The sequence below is a fragment of the Lactuca virosa genome, chromosome 9 (genome assembly GCF_052849685.1).
Source record: "Lactuca virosa cultivar CGN04683 chromosome 9, Lactuca_virosa_CGN04683_v6, whole genome shotgun sequence".
Classification (NCBI taxonomy): domain Eukaryota; kingdom Viridiplantae; phylum Streptophyta; class Magnoliopsida; order Asterales; family Asteraceae; genus Lactuca; species Lactuca virosa.
Genome location: NC_136434.1, coordinates 141,122,295 through 141,136,298, shown reverse-complemented (window position 1 = coordinate 141,136,298; position 14,004 = coordinate 141,122,295). Strand labels below are relative to the sequence as shown.

Below are 14,004 nucleotides of genomic sequence, written 5' to 3'. Positions count from 1 at the left end.
GCATTGCCATTGAAATTACAATTGTAGAAAGATGGATGCCTTGTTGGCACCACCTTGCAAGGGCGATGCGTAACGAAGGTGCTGTTTGTTTTTTCGAAGCGAAAATGTCTTAAGTCTGCGGACCACCTCTACAATCCTCTGTAGTAGAAGAGGTGGAACAAAAGGCTGCAACATTTAATAAAAAGTCTGTTTGTTTTTTAACGTCTGCAGTAAGTTAAAGTAAGGCGTGAAGAGGTTTGAAGAAGTTGGTTTAGTGCTGCGCCACGCAGCATACGCGCAACAGTTTTTAAGTCAGAAGTCTTCAGAAAAACAAACAGCTGCGAAAGGCCAAGTGCTGCGTGGTGCAGCAATAAGTGGTCTGAAGTGGTTTTTTAAAAAAACAAACAACACCGAAGTGTCTGAGTTGCATGCAAATATCATTCAATTCTTCTGCCCCAATCAAACTCTTCCACTGTCTTCTCTCTACACGCCATACAATTGACGAGCATCTCTTGGCGAGTCCCCTAGCGAGAGCTAGGGGCGGTGTTTTCTTGTTTATAACGAGCCCTGGCGACCCGGTGGCGAACCCCACTCCGTTCAGCCTAATACCCATTTATAATCTCAAGGCAGCCACCACAGGAAAACATCTGTTGAAGACAATCATACCCGCAAATTTGAATCCCCTCACTCACCACCTACCCCTTCCGGCGGCGTTGCTGTTGTCTCTGCTCCATCAAAATCTCGTCGGAAGAAGAAAGAGAGGTCAGAGGGAAGCGGCCATGTCTCTTATTCAAACATCTTTGCAGCAATGTCCCGCCGCCACCACCGCTTTCTCACAGTTTCTTCCTTCTCCGTCATCACATTCGTCTACTAAACATTCCGTCAGATTCACCGTCTCATGTTGCTTATCCTCGTCGCCGATGACTAGTGTTAATGGAAACATCGACATGCAATCCTCAGATAGGAATGAGATTAGATTAGGTTTGCCGAGTAAAGGTCGAATGGCCAACGATACGCTTGATCTTCTCAAAGTAACTCTTTCTATTCGTGATTCCTGAGACAAGGAATAATTTCAACTGATTTAATTTCTTCCAAGTTTTGATTTCAGTGTTTATTTTGTCATCTGATTTTGCATTATGTGCGACAGGATTGTCAATTATCTGTGAGGCAACTTAATCATCGGCAATACGTTGCAGACATTCCTCAGGTGAGTTTTTCCGACCAATTTTGGTAGTTTCTGCTAAACAGCTTCGGCTACCTCCGTTGAAAAACAGATAGAATTGAATTATGTATGTTTTGCAGCTTTCAAATGTAGAAGTCTGGTTTCAGCGTCCAAAAGATATTGTACGGAAACTGGTTTCAGGAGATTTAGATCTTGGTATTGTTGGTCTTGACACAGTTAGTGAATTTGGACAGGTAAGAATCAAGAGCCCCATATGAAGATTATACTGTATAGTTATAGCTCATTTCCTAGTTTGATAAGTGCATCCTCTGTTCATTTCATGCAGCATCACTATCCTTAGTTTCTTTTGAACCATACATCACATTATATTTTGCACACAGCACTATTATGTTTTGCAGCTAAGCAACTCAGATGTTTCTCAAAACATTTGAGTGCCAAATTTGTGGTTTTGTAATATAATACTAATAATAATTATGCGAAAGTAAGGATGTGGGTAAAATTGCATGTAATACTTGTTCCTATTTTGCTGATAATGCAACCAATTTCATCAAGCAGAAGTTATGCATCTTGTCCTGGATTTTCTAGACAAAGAAGTAAGACTGTTATTTCATCAGTCACCCAAGAGTATTTATCCACCATTGGGTAATCTACTTTGAAAATCTAGTGACTTGTTGTAGAGCGTCTGCTTGATTACTTTGATGTATCATGCAACTCTCATGTTTATTAGGCTTTCTTATTTGTGCTTATAATACCCAATATGAGCTCCAGTTGCAATACGATTGGATTTTAGATATTTGACAACTAAATTCAGTTTACTGGATATTATCTGAATCTGTTCCAGAAAAGGTGAACCCAAGAACAACAATACTTGAAGAAGTAATCTGAATATGAAATCCAAAAAGTTTCATAGTTGAAAACTGAAAACAAAGTTTACATTAAAATCAACGATTTCACAAGAAAACAGAAAGTATATCCCCTCAACGTAGGATACCTTTTAATATCAACATTTTTCAAAATTCTAAGTCATATGTTTGTAAATTATGTATAATTGTAATTATTACCAACTCATAAGGATAACATGGTAAAAAGGAAATAAATCCAGATAGACTTATATTAGTATTATTATGTATAAGTTTTTCTGTTTTCTTCTATAGCATGCTCATTGGGCTTGTTGTTTGAATATTTCTAATGTGTAAAGTTTTATCTCTTAATTGTTTTTGATAGGGAAATGAAGATCTAGTCCTTGTTCATGATGAACTTGCATATGGAGATTGTCGTTTATCTCTTGCAGTAAGTAGTACTTCTCTTTTTCCAAAATAAATTAAAATAGTTACAGTTAAAAAAAAAAAAGATTTAAATGGCTTCTTTTTTTCATGCTGTTAACAGATTCCAAAGTATGGGATTTTTGAGAAAATTAATTCAGTGAAGGAACTAGCACAGATGACTCAATGGACTGCTGAAAAGCCTCTAAGAGTTGCCACTGGTTTCACATATGTAAGCATTCTAACAACCATTCTATTATAATTTGTGTTCCTATTATCAATCAAATCAAAAAAGTTTAAACTGTTTTTTTTTCTTCTTGTAGTTGGGTCCTAAGTTTCTGAGAGAGAATGGGCTTCAGCATGTTGTTTTTTCAACTGCTGATGGGGCACTGGAAGCAGCTCCTGCGGTAAGACATTGATGACACAATTGTTTTTATTAGAGTCTTAGATGGGTTATTAAGGGCTTTTTATTATTAAACAGTGTAGAGTAGAGTTAAAAAATATATATATTTTTTTTCAGCTACATTGTATTATGTTATAAATTTATAATCATAACATTATTTGTGTTGCTTATTTAGATGGGGATAGCTGATGCTATTGTGGATCTTGTTAGTAGCGGGACCACATTGAAAGAGAACAATCTGAAAGAAATTGAAGGCGGAGTTCTTCTAGAAAGTCAGGTGAAGTTTTTATTTAATTATTTATCTATAAATATAAATCTGCTTCTTTTTTCTGAGTAAAAAATGTTTTTTTTTTTAGGCTGTTCTTGTTGCTAGTAAGAAATCACTACTTGGGCGCAAAGGTTTATTGGACATCACACATGAAATTCTTGAAAGATTTGAAGCACATTTAAGGGCACTTGGTCAATTCACGGTAAATGAAGATTTTACCCTTCTTGCCATTGTCTTCTTTGAAGGGAGAGAGAGAGAGTAAATGACCATTTTATCCTTGTTGCCACTGTGATATACGTTGCAGGTGGTTGCCAACATGAGGGGAAGCGGTGCAGAGGAAGTATCCGAGCGAATTCTGAGCCAACCATCATTATCTGGACTTCAGGTTTGTTTTTTGTTTTTTATATTCTTTCTTTAGTTGTATTTACAAAAAGTGAAATAATAATAATTAATAAATAGAAATTAAAACTTAAATACTTTTTATTACTCAATGCGTATATGACAGGGACCTACTGTAAGTCCAGTTTTCCGCAAAATTGATGGGAAGGTAAAAGCTGATTATTACGCAATTGTCATTTGTGTCTCCAAAAAGCAACTCTACAAATTCGTTCAACAGCTAAGAGCTGTAAGATTTCCTCACAACTTTTTTACTTTTTTTTTTCTATCTACTTTCATCTATCTGTTCAGTATAGTATCCTACTTCCATCTCTTCCTATAACAACATTTTTCTTCTTCTTCTTATAAAGGCATTGTACTTTGAAATATCTTTCAAGGTATAGTGTTGTTGTAATAGGAAGAAATAAAAGTAGGATGCTATAATAATTAATAAACAAATCAATGAAAGTACGTTTATTATATAATATGACATACAGATCGGAGGAAGTGGTGTTCTGGTGTCTCCTTTGACCTACATTTTTGATGAAGAAACTCCAAGATGGCGTCAACTTCTTTCAAAACTCAGTCTTTAAGGTTAAGGTTTATCACTTTTTGTAAAAGCACTTGTTGGTAGATTTCAATGTCTTGAGTGTGATACTCTTTTCGATCCTTGTGTTTGCAGACTTTTTTCTTGTGATTGAGATTGTGTTTTTTATTTGGTGTTGAACCTTTTATTTTAATGTTTAATAATTTAAAATATTAATAATTTAACCACAGATCGAGATAGAATATAGGAGGTTGTGGAGGCTCAGTGAAATGATATACAAGTAGTGGTACGTAGTATTTGATTTGTATCTGTTTAAACCTTTTTAAACAAAAACGAACCCACTTAAGAACACTTGATCATATAGATTGATAAAGGGAATCAATTTCACTCTTATTCACCATAGTCTGATATGGATACCTACACTATCCACATCAAACTGGGGGGAATCCAGCTAGGTATAGCCCAAGTAGGAAACACCTTCAAGACGGTCATTGATGCATGTAAAACAGACTATGTAAATGATTATTGGTGACATTCCATCGAGAGACGACATAAACGTCATATCATCTGCGCTGCGCACTCATATAGCAGCCTTGATCTACATGTCATTGTAACATCCCAACCGTCAGGTATTATTAATATTTTTCCTTTTAGACTTCACGTTGAAGGTCTACTCGACGAGTTGGCGCTATGACTCGTCGAGTAGTAGCGGGCCAGGACACGTCAATTAATGAGTGACTTGTCGAGTCGGCATGGGACTCGACGAGTAGGAGCTGGCAGTGGAAACCCTAATTTTCAGGGTTTTTGCACCCTATATATTGGACCATTAGCGTCTCCCACTGTCCTCTATCACCCTCTTGAGACCCAGAAACCCTAATTGCTGTGAGTGAGAGCTTGGAGAGTGTTTTGGAGCTTTGGGGAGTGACTTTTGTGAAGGAAACTTGTAGATCAAGAGGCTAGCATCAAGATTTCCGTGTGGATCCAGAGTCTACTTCAGTTTGGGCACGTTTTGGAGGTAACCAGCTGTTACCTTAACCTCTTTTCTTCTAAGAATCATTCATATGTGAAAACTAGGGTTTTCTTTAGTTATTCATGAAGGGATTTTGGTATGGGAGCTAGATCTGAAGTTGAAACTTCAGATCTGAACCTCTTTTGAGTCATAAGTCCATAAAGTTTCCAGCTATTACAAGGATGAGACTTTCCCAAGGTGTAAAGCTCCATTAGAAGCTTAGATTGGTCATTTAGAGCCTTTAGGGCCTTGCATGTGTGTAAAGTTTGCAACTTTACGTGTTAAACATGCCTTAGAAGCTTGGATATGTAATCTGGAACCTTGACATGACTTAAAAAGTGTCTGCATGGATGAAGGTCTGCAAGGACTCGACGAGTTGCATAGTCAACTCGGCGAGTCATATGAAGATGGTCGTGAACTCGTCGAGTTGATGAACAAACTCGGCGAGTCCGTTGAAGATTGCCTTGAACTCGGCGAGTCGTTCGAAGACTCGGCGAGTCGGCTAGGGTTTCTCCCAATTCTTGGACACGTATGAACTCGGCGAGTTAAAGGGGAACTCGACGAGGCAATCAAGGATTTCACGACTTCTCGAGTTCAGGAAGGACTCGACGAGTCGGTGAACTGCACTCGATGAGTCGAGTCAACATGGACTTTGACTTTGACCAAGAGTTGACCAGTTGACTGCTGAGAGTATTCTGGTAATTTGGAGATTTACGAAAAAGGGTTTTATGGTAACGATAGGTGGTGGAGTTCGTGTTGGTGATCCGGGAGTTGAGCTTCTAGTTTCAGACGTCAGTTGCAAGGTGAGTTTTCCTCACTATACTCAAGGGTCTAAGGCACCAAGGCCGGCCCTTTGGATTATTATATGGTCATGTTATGCTAGTATAATCTGTTAGATCGGTATCCTAGAGGGTAGGATAATATTATATGATATGTGGTATGATCTGTTAGATTGACATCCTGAGATAGGATGGTGTTATGTGCTATGTGGTAAGATCCGTTAGATCAAGTATTGTCTATAGACTGTTATGTGATTATCTATTAAATGTGCACATGTTTGTTTGGCGGTTGAGGCTTATCTGCTCGGTGCGAAGGCCGATAGGCCTGGCCATTCCAACCTGTAGGTTGTGGGCCGTGAGTATTCCATCCCGAGGATGATTGGACTCAGAGTATGTGGGCATTCCAACCGGTTGGTTGTGGGCCTAGGGTATTCCAACCTGATGGTTGATTGGACCCATAGTGTGTTGGCAATCCAACCTGTTGGTTGTGGGCCTGGGGTATTCCAACTCGATGGTTGATTGGACCCATAGTATGCTGTTATGATTCTATGTGTATTGTTGTGGGTATGAGTATTTTGGGGGAAATCACTAAGCTCTCGGGCTTACAGTTTCAGTTTATTGTTTCAGGTACATCAGGGGATCGCGGCAAGACGAAGGCGTGATCGTACAGCTCCTCATGTTTTGTCTATGTTTCTGGGAAAACTCTGATATTATACATTTTGAAAGCAAAGTTGTAATGATTTTTAATGGTTTGAAATGTTTTTAAAAGTTTAAATTGGTTTGAATTTTTGGGTGTTACAGTTATCATCAGTAGCAACTTTGTTGCATGACTACAACAACAACTGTGTCAGATAACAGTCTCAGGCACTGAATGGCGAGCTTATGCTTCTTAGCTACCTTAGCCCGACGCCTTATCGACATCATTGTCGCATAGCAGCCTCGCTCCGCATAACATTATCAGCAACCTCGCTCTGTATGATCGTAACAACAACTACGTTGCATCGCACCGACCAGATCATACTCATGATAAAGAAAGATCATTAAGCCAGCTCATGTTGCATAATCTCATGCTTGGCTCACCACGTAACACCACAGATCCCGTGGGCGAGGTTCGGTGGTTCCTTTTATTCTTTGATGCATTGGTGCTTTGTCTAGTCCGATCCAATTGTCAGCAATCCAATCGCATCAGACTAGGGGTACTTGATGACACACGATTTATATGACTGAGTCTAGTACAATGTCATTGGCCGCGTACCAATCACATCAGACTTGGTAACTTGATGATATCAGGTCCATTAGCATGGCCTAGACAGTTCTATCGCGCCGACCTTGCCTGACACTCTACTGCCAGCCTTGCCTAAGGCGGTTCTAACGACTTTGCTTTGTGATGTTCAGATCTTCGCCGCAACAGAAGTCAAGCAGAGAAGCCGGAGGTCGATGTCGCATATATATATATATATATATATATATATATATATATATATATATATATATATATAATTCACAACAAAATTCATAGGAAGTTAGGAACAGAAACTCAAGAGTTTAAGTCAAATACAATATCTAAAGTTAGTACAGTACAACATACGAACAACAACTAGACCTAGCTTGCGCACCTAAGTTTTATTATGGCTCGACTGAACTTGGATACAATAGTTGGCAATCTAAACACTTAAGAGTTCTTTGGGGATTGGATACATGGTTCCGAGTCACGTATCCAATATACATTACGTAGGATTCATTGGAAATGATGGTAACATCTATTATATACTTATAATTAATAACTATTTGTATATAGATCCTCACATTATCACTCATAAACATCAGGATCACAACGCTATTATGGCAGACCTTGGAAATTGGATGACGACACCATTTCCAGAGGATGATCAGTCGGTCTCACACTTACCTATACCCAAGGATTCCCATTTTTCCGAGGTTCCAGTATCACTATCTCCCTTGACCTCCGACGAGGAGCCATACGAGGAGGACGATTCCTCAGAGCCATCTGAGGAGCCAACAAAGCCATCTATGAGTCCTTCGAGGAGGACTACCATGCCGAGGAACAGATAGATCCTGCTGAGGAGGAGGTCGAGTACTCTGAGTACGAGGACGAAGAGGTTGAGGATGACGATGATCACGCTGGGAATAAGAATGAGCAGGCTGAGGAGGAGGTCGAACATTATTTTGAAGAGGAACCAGAAGAAGATGAATCAGATCCCATCATTGAAGAGTTAACTAAATGTTAGTTTAAACCTTTCAAAACATTAGAGTATATGCGTAAAGTTGCTTATCGTTTGGATTTGCTGAGTGGATAATAAATTCGCCCAGTTTTTCATGATTCATTACTTAAGCCAATCTTTAGTATGATAATCCTAACAATAATCGATTTACCAACATCTTTCAACGAGGTGGAAATCGAACTCCTTATAAAGATATTTTAGGTAAGCGTCTATCTACACATAGTCAAGTGGAATAGATTATCAAATGGCAACATTAAGAACTCTCCACATCGACTTGAGAATTACTTTTACAATTTTAATAACGTTACCCTTCGTATGTTGCCTCACGACTTGAATTACGAGACATCGTGGGCAAGGTTGTTATTAATTAAGGGGGTGATGGTATGCCTCTCCAGGCAAGTGCTCATCATCCCAATCTTAGGCCTACACACATACATAACATGCTAACCCATTAAGCGAGGAGGTTAAGCTGTCTGAATCCTTCTACTTCTCCCGAGGGAGTGCTGACCAAATTCTCAATACATTAGTTATTTTTCAGTATGTTAATTCCCTTAACTGCATGATCTTTTGATTAGCATTATGTTTCTCATTATAGTCCATTGTAGGTTTGCATTCTTGTTTAAAAGCATTATAGTTCCTCATTTTAGTCCATAATAGGTTTGCATTTTTGTTTAAAAGCATTATACTATAATGTTGATAAACATTAGAATTGCCCTAAAAGTTATGTCTTTTCCCATCATTCTTGGAGACTATTCATCTCGAAAAAACCAACCACAACATAATTTTTGTTTGAAATTCCTATGATTCAAACTTGAATAACCTATAATTATTTTGGTTATTTCAATGAATAAGTGTAAACTTATTAATATAACATGTTAATAGAAGAAATCAGATCTATTGATAGAATAACATGTTAATATAACAAAAAACTGAATAAGTTGATAATAAAACATAGTAACAAAATATTGAACATAAACTTAGGTGGCATTGCCATTGAAATTACAATTGTAGAAAGATGGATGCCTTGTTGGCACCTTGCAAGGGCGATGTGTAACAAAGTGTCTGAGTTGACTGCGGTTAATACCCATTTATAATCTGAAGGCAGCCACCACAGGAAAACATCTGTTGAAGACAATCATACCCGCAAATTTGAATCCCCTCACTCACCACCTACCCTTTCCGGCGGCGTTGCTGTTGTCTCTGCTCCATCAAAATCTCGTCGGAAGAAGAAAGAGAGGTCAGAGGGAAGCGGTCATGTCTCTTATTCAAACATCCCTGCAGCAATGTCCCGCCGCCACCACCGCTTTCTCACAGTTTCTTCCTTCTCCGTCATCACATTCGTCTACTAAACTTTCCGTCAGATTCACCGTCTCATGTTGCTTATCCTCGTCGCCGATGACTAGTGTTAATGGAAACATCGACATGCAATCCTCAGATAGGAATGAGATTAGATTAGGTTTGCCGAGTAAAGGTCGAATGGCCACCGATACGCTTGATCTTCTCAAAGTAACTCTTTCTATCCGTGATTCCTGAGACAAGGAATAATTTCAACTGATTTAATTTCTTCCAAGTTTTGATTTCAGTGTTTATTTTATCATCTGATTTTTGCATTATGTTTGATAGGATTGTCAATTATCTGTGAGGCAACTTAATCCTCGGCAATACGTTGCAGACATTCCTCAGGTGCGTTTTTCCGACCAAGTTTAGTAGTTTCTGCTAAACAGCTTCGGCTATCTCCGTTCAAAAACAGATAGAATTTGAATTATGTCTGTATTGCAGCTTTCAAATGTAGAAGTCTGGTTTCAGCGCCCAAAAGATATCGTACGGAAACTGGTTTCAGGAGATTTAGATCTTGGTATTGTTGGTCTTGACACAGTTAGTGAATTTGGACAGGTAAGAATCAAGAAGCCCCATATAAAGATTATACTGTATAGTTATAGTTCATTTCCTAGTTTGATAAGAGCATTCTCTGTTCATTTCATACAGCATCACTATCCTTAGTTTCTTTTGCACACAGCACTATTATGTTTTGCAGCTAAGCAACTCAGATGTTTCTCAAAACATTTGAGTGCCAAATTTGTGGTTTTGTAATATAATACTAATAATAATTATGCGAAAGTAAGGATGTGGGTAAAATTGCATGTAATACTTGTTCCTATTTTGCTGATAATGCAACCAATTTCATCAAGCAGAAGTTATGCATCTTGTCCTGGATTTTCTAGACAAAGAAGTAAGACTGTTATTTCATCAGTCACCCAAGAGTATTTATCCACCATTGGGTAATCTACTTTGAAAATCTAGTGACTTGTTGTAGAGCGTCTGCTTGATTACTTTGATGTATCATGCAACTCTCATGTTTATTAGGCTTTCTTATTTGTGCTTATAATACCCAATATGAGCTCCAGTTGCAATACGATTGGATTTTAGATATTTGACAACTAAATTCAGTTTACTGGATATTATCTGAATCTGTTCCAGAAAAGGTGAACCCAAGAACAACAATACTTGAAGAAGTAATCTGAATATGAAATCCAAAAAGTTTCATAGTTGAAAACTGAAAACAAAGTTTACATTAAAATCAACGATTTCACAAGAAAACAGAAAGTATATCCCCTCAACGTAGGATACCTTTTAATATCAACATTTTTCAAAATTCTAAGTCATATGTTTGTAAATTATGTATAATTGTAATTATTACCAACTCATAAGGATAACATGGTAAAAAGGAAATAAATCCAGATAGACTTATATTAGTATTATTATGTATAAGTTTTTCTGTTTTCTTCTATAGCATGCTCATTGGGCTTGTTGTTTGAATATTTCTAATGTGTAAAGTTTTATCTCTTAATTGTTTTTGATAGGGAAATGAAGATCTAGTCCTTGTTCATGATGAACTTGCATATGGAGATTGTCGTTTATCTCTTGCAGTAAGTAGTACTTCTCTTTTTCCAAAATAAATTAAAATAGTTACAGTTAAAAAAAAAAAAGATTTAAATGGCTTCTTTTTTTCATGCTGTTAACAGATTCCAAAGTATGGGATTTTTGAGAAAATTAATTCAGTGAAGGAACTAGCACAGATGACTCAATGGACTGCTGAAAAGCCTCTAAGAGTTGCCACTGGTTTCACATATGTAAGCATTCTAACAACCATTCTATTATAATTTGTGTTCCTATTATCAATCAAATCAAAAAAGTTTAAACTGTTTTTTTTTCTTCTTGTAGTTGGGTCCTAAGTTTCTGAGAGAGAATGGGCTTCAGCATGTTGTTTTTTCAACTGCTGATGGGGCACTGGAAGCAGCTCCTGCGGTAAGACATTGATGACACAATTGTTTTTATTAGAGTCTTAGATGGGTTATTAAGGGCTTTTTATTATTAAACAGTGTAGAGTAGAGTTAAAAAATATATATATTTTTTTTCAGCTACATTGTATTATGTTATAAATTTATAATCATAACATTATTTGTGTTGCTTATTTAGATGGGGATAGCTGATGCTATTGTGGATCTTGTTAGTAGCGGGACCACATTGAAAGAGAACAATCTGAAAGAAATTGAAGGCGGAGTTCTTCTAGAAAGTCAGGTGAAGTTTTTATTTAATTATTTATCTATAAATATAAATCTGCTTCTTTTTTCTGAGTAAAAAATGTTTTTTTTTTTAGGCTGTTCTTGTTGCTAGTAAGAAATCACTACTTGGGCGCAAAGGTTTATTGGACATCACACATGAAATTCTTGAAAGATTTGAAGCACATTTAAGGGCACTTGGTCAATTCACGGTAACATAGATTATTATACACTTTTGCATCATATATATATATATATTTTTTAATTCTAATATACTTATTTTTTTTATCTTCAAGTGATTTTCATATTTCTATATTGAATATTATAGGATAATCGTGAAAGTTATAGTAACATTACTAGGTTTTTACAATTACTACCAAAAATATTCCAATTCTTAGGGCCTGTTGCTATTTTCCCCCTGAACGGATTAATGATGTCTGTATGGTGGGCTTTGTCTTTTTTCGGGATTGAACGAGAGAGTAAATGACGATTTTACCCTTGTTGCCACTGTGATATACGTTGCAGGTAGTTGCCAACATGAGGGGAAGCAGTGCAGAGGAAGTATCCGAGCGAATTCTGAGCCAACCATCATTATCTGGACTTCAGGTTTGTTTTTTGTTTTTGTTTTTCTTATTCTTTCCTTAGTTGTATTTACAAAAATTAAAAGTTAAATATTTTTTATTACCCAATGTGTATATGGCAGGGACCTACTGTAAGTCCAGTTTTCCGCAAAATTGACGGGAAGGTAAAAGCTGATTATTACGCAATTGTCATTTGTGTCTCCAAAAAGCAACTCTACAAATCTGTTCAGCAGCTAAGAGCTGTAAGATTTCCTCACAACTTTTTTACTTTTTTCTTTTTATCTACTTTCATCCATCTGTCCAGTATAGTATCCTACTTCCATTTCTTCCTATAACAACATATTGTACTTTGAAATATCTTTCAAAGTATAGTGTTGTAATAGGAAGAAATAAAAATAGGATGCTATAATAATTAATAAACAAATCAATGAAAGTATGTTATTATATAATATGGTATTGATATGACATACAGATTGGAGGAAGTGGTGTTCTGGTGTCTCCTTTGACCTACATTTTTGATGAAGAAACTCCAAGATGGCGTCAACTTCTTTCAAAACTCGGTCTTTAAGGTTAAGGCTTATCACTTTTTGTAAAAGCACTTGTTGGTAGCTTTCAGTGTCTTGAGTGTGATACTCTTTTCGATCCTTGTGTTTGCAGACTTTTTTCTTGTGATTGAGATTGTGTTTTTTATTTGGTGTTGAACCTTTTATTTTAATGTTTAATAATTTAACCACAGATCGAGATAGAATATAGGAGGTTGTGGAGGCTCAGTGAAATGATATATACAAGTAGTGGTACGTAGTATCTGATTTGTATCTGTTTAAACCTTTTTAAACAAAAACGAACCCACTTAAGAACACTTGATCATATAGATTGATAAAGGGAATCAATTTCACTCTTACATGACTTATAATCCATCCGTGCATATGCTTTGCATTAATTAATGCATATATATATATATATATATATATATATATATATATATATATATATATATATACACGTGCATGCATGAAACTTGTTCTTTAATTTCTTAATTCCAATTATACATTGGAGACGATGAATAGAATGGACTCAGAAACGAATTCTTAGCCTTCCCATTATTCTTCCTTGTAAACAAATCAGTCACCAATGGAACCACAGGCTTCTTCTTCTTCATCACTTTTCTCTCCTTCACGTACTTTCTCTCTCCACCCTTCTCTCTCTCACCACCACCACCATTAAGCACTTGGCCTAAAGTGGTGGAAGTTCGCATTGCCGCCGCTGCTTTTCCGGCCACCTCTGCCTCAGCTTTTGCTATCTTGGACATGTTCTTATGGAGCTCAGCATTCAAAGAAGCCAAAGCCACCTCCGTTTCAGATTCTCTCTCCTTCAATATGTTCAACTCTCTCTTGGTTTCTTCAAGCTCTGACTCCAGTTTCTTGAGTGTGGTCATGAGTGTCGGAGATGGGTTTTCTTCATTTTCCGGTGTAGATTTCCAAATTGGGGTTTCTTGTTTGGGTAAGGTGAAAGGTTTTGATGATGGTGATGAGTAGAGTACTTCAGTTGCTAGAAACCGTTCTCCAAAGACAGCTACAGCTTCCTTGACTGAGCGGAAAGGGCGGGAGTTGTCTACAGGTGAGTGGTGGATGTTGTCCACCGGTGGTGGTGGTGGATTTTCCGGTAGGGTTTGGGTTTGATCCATGGTGGTAATTTGGAAAGGGAGTTGAATGAGAATGTTGGTTTTGATAGGGGTGCATGGGAGGTGGGGTTATCTTATCTTTGCTTGCACTTCACATCAAGGTGGTTCTACTGGGAATGTTGTTGAGATAGTGT

At 37.2% G+C, this 14,004-nt stretch overlaps 3 protein-coding genes across 3 annotated transcripts; 2 read left to right on the top strand and 1 right to left on the bottom strand.

Annotated features, from left to right (window-relative positions):
• Positions 1-454: 454 nt before the first annotated feature.
• On the top strand, positions 455-4,246 carry LOC145140756 (ATP phosphoribosyltransferase 2, chloroplastic-like). The gene is made up of 11 exons (XM_079074152.1): positions 455-1,010; positions 1,127-1,186; positions 1,282-1,395; positions 2,387-2,452; positions 2,549-2,656; positions 2,748-2,831; positions 3,003-3,104; positions 3,184-3,297; positions 3,400-3,480; positions 3,601-3,720; positions 3,968-4,246. The coding sequence occupies exons 1-11, from the start codon at positions 759-761 to the stop codon at positions 4,061-4,063; spliced, it is 1,197 nt and encodes a 398-aa protein (XP_078930278.1). The 5' UTR covers positions 455-758; the 3' UTR covers positions 4,064-4,246.
• Positions 4,247-9,137: 4,891 nt separating this feature from the next.
• LOC145136974 (ATP phosphoribosyltransferase 2, chloroplastic-like) lies at positions 9,138-12,924 on the top strand. Its single transcript, XM_079071113.1, has 11 exons — positions 9,138-9,554; positions 9,672-9,731; positions 9,828-9,941; positions 10,910-10,975; positions 11,072-11,179; positions 11,271-11,354; positions 11,526-11,627; positions 11,707-11,820; positions 12,134-12,214; positions 12,312-12,431; positions 12,662-12,924. The coding sequence occupies exons 1-11, from the start codon at positions 9,303-9,305 to the stop codon at positions 12,755-12,757; spliced, it is 1,197 nt and encodes a 398-aa protein (XP_078927239.1). The 5' UTR covers positions 9,138-9,302; the 3' UTR covers positions 12,758-12,924.
• Positions 12,925-13,171: 247 nt separating this feature from the next.
• Positions 13,172-13,942, bottom strand: LOC145136975 (uncharacterized). Its single transcript, XM_079071114.1, has one exon. The coding sequence runs from the start codon at positions 13,871-13,873 to the stop codon at positions 13,223-13,225; it is 651 nt and encodes a 216-aa protein (XP_078927240.1). The 5' UTR covers positions 13,874-13,942; the 3' UTR covers positions 13,172-13,222.
• Positions 13,943-14,004: the final 62 nt, after the last annotated feature.

Coding starts and splice junctions, on each gene's coding strand:
- LOC145136974 (XM_079071113.1), top strand. CDS start 9,303: ATGTCTCTTATTCAAACATCCCTGCAGCAATGTCCCGCCGCCACCACC. Junction 9,555..9,671: donor ATACGCTTGATCTTCTCAAA/GTAACTCTTTCT, acceptor TATGTTTGATAG/GATTGTCAATTATCTGTGAG. Junction 11,821..12,133: donor GGGCACTTGGTCAATTCACG/GTAACATAGATT, acceptor TATACGTTGCAG/GTAGTTGCCAACATGAGGGG.
- LOC145136975 (XM_079071114.1), bottom strand. CDS start 13,873: ATGGATCAAACCCAAACCCTACCGGAAAATCCACCACCACCACCGGTG.
- LOC145140756 (XM_079074152.1), top strand. CDS start 759: ATGTCTCTTATTCAAACATCTTTGCAGCAATGTCCCGCCGCCACCACC. Junction 1,011..1,126: donor ATACGCTTGATCTTCTCAAA/GTAACTCTTTCT, acceptor TATGTGCGACAG/GATTGTCAATTATCTGTGAG. Junction 1,187..1,281: donor ACGTTGCAGACATTCCTCAG/GTGAGTTTTTCC, acceptor TATGTTTTGCAG/CTTTCAAATGTAGAAGTCTG.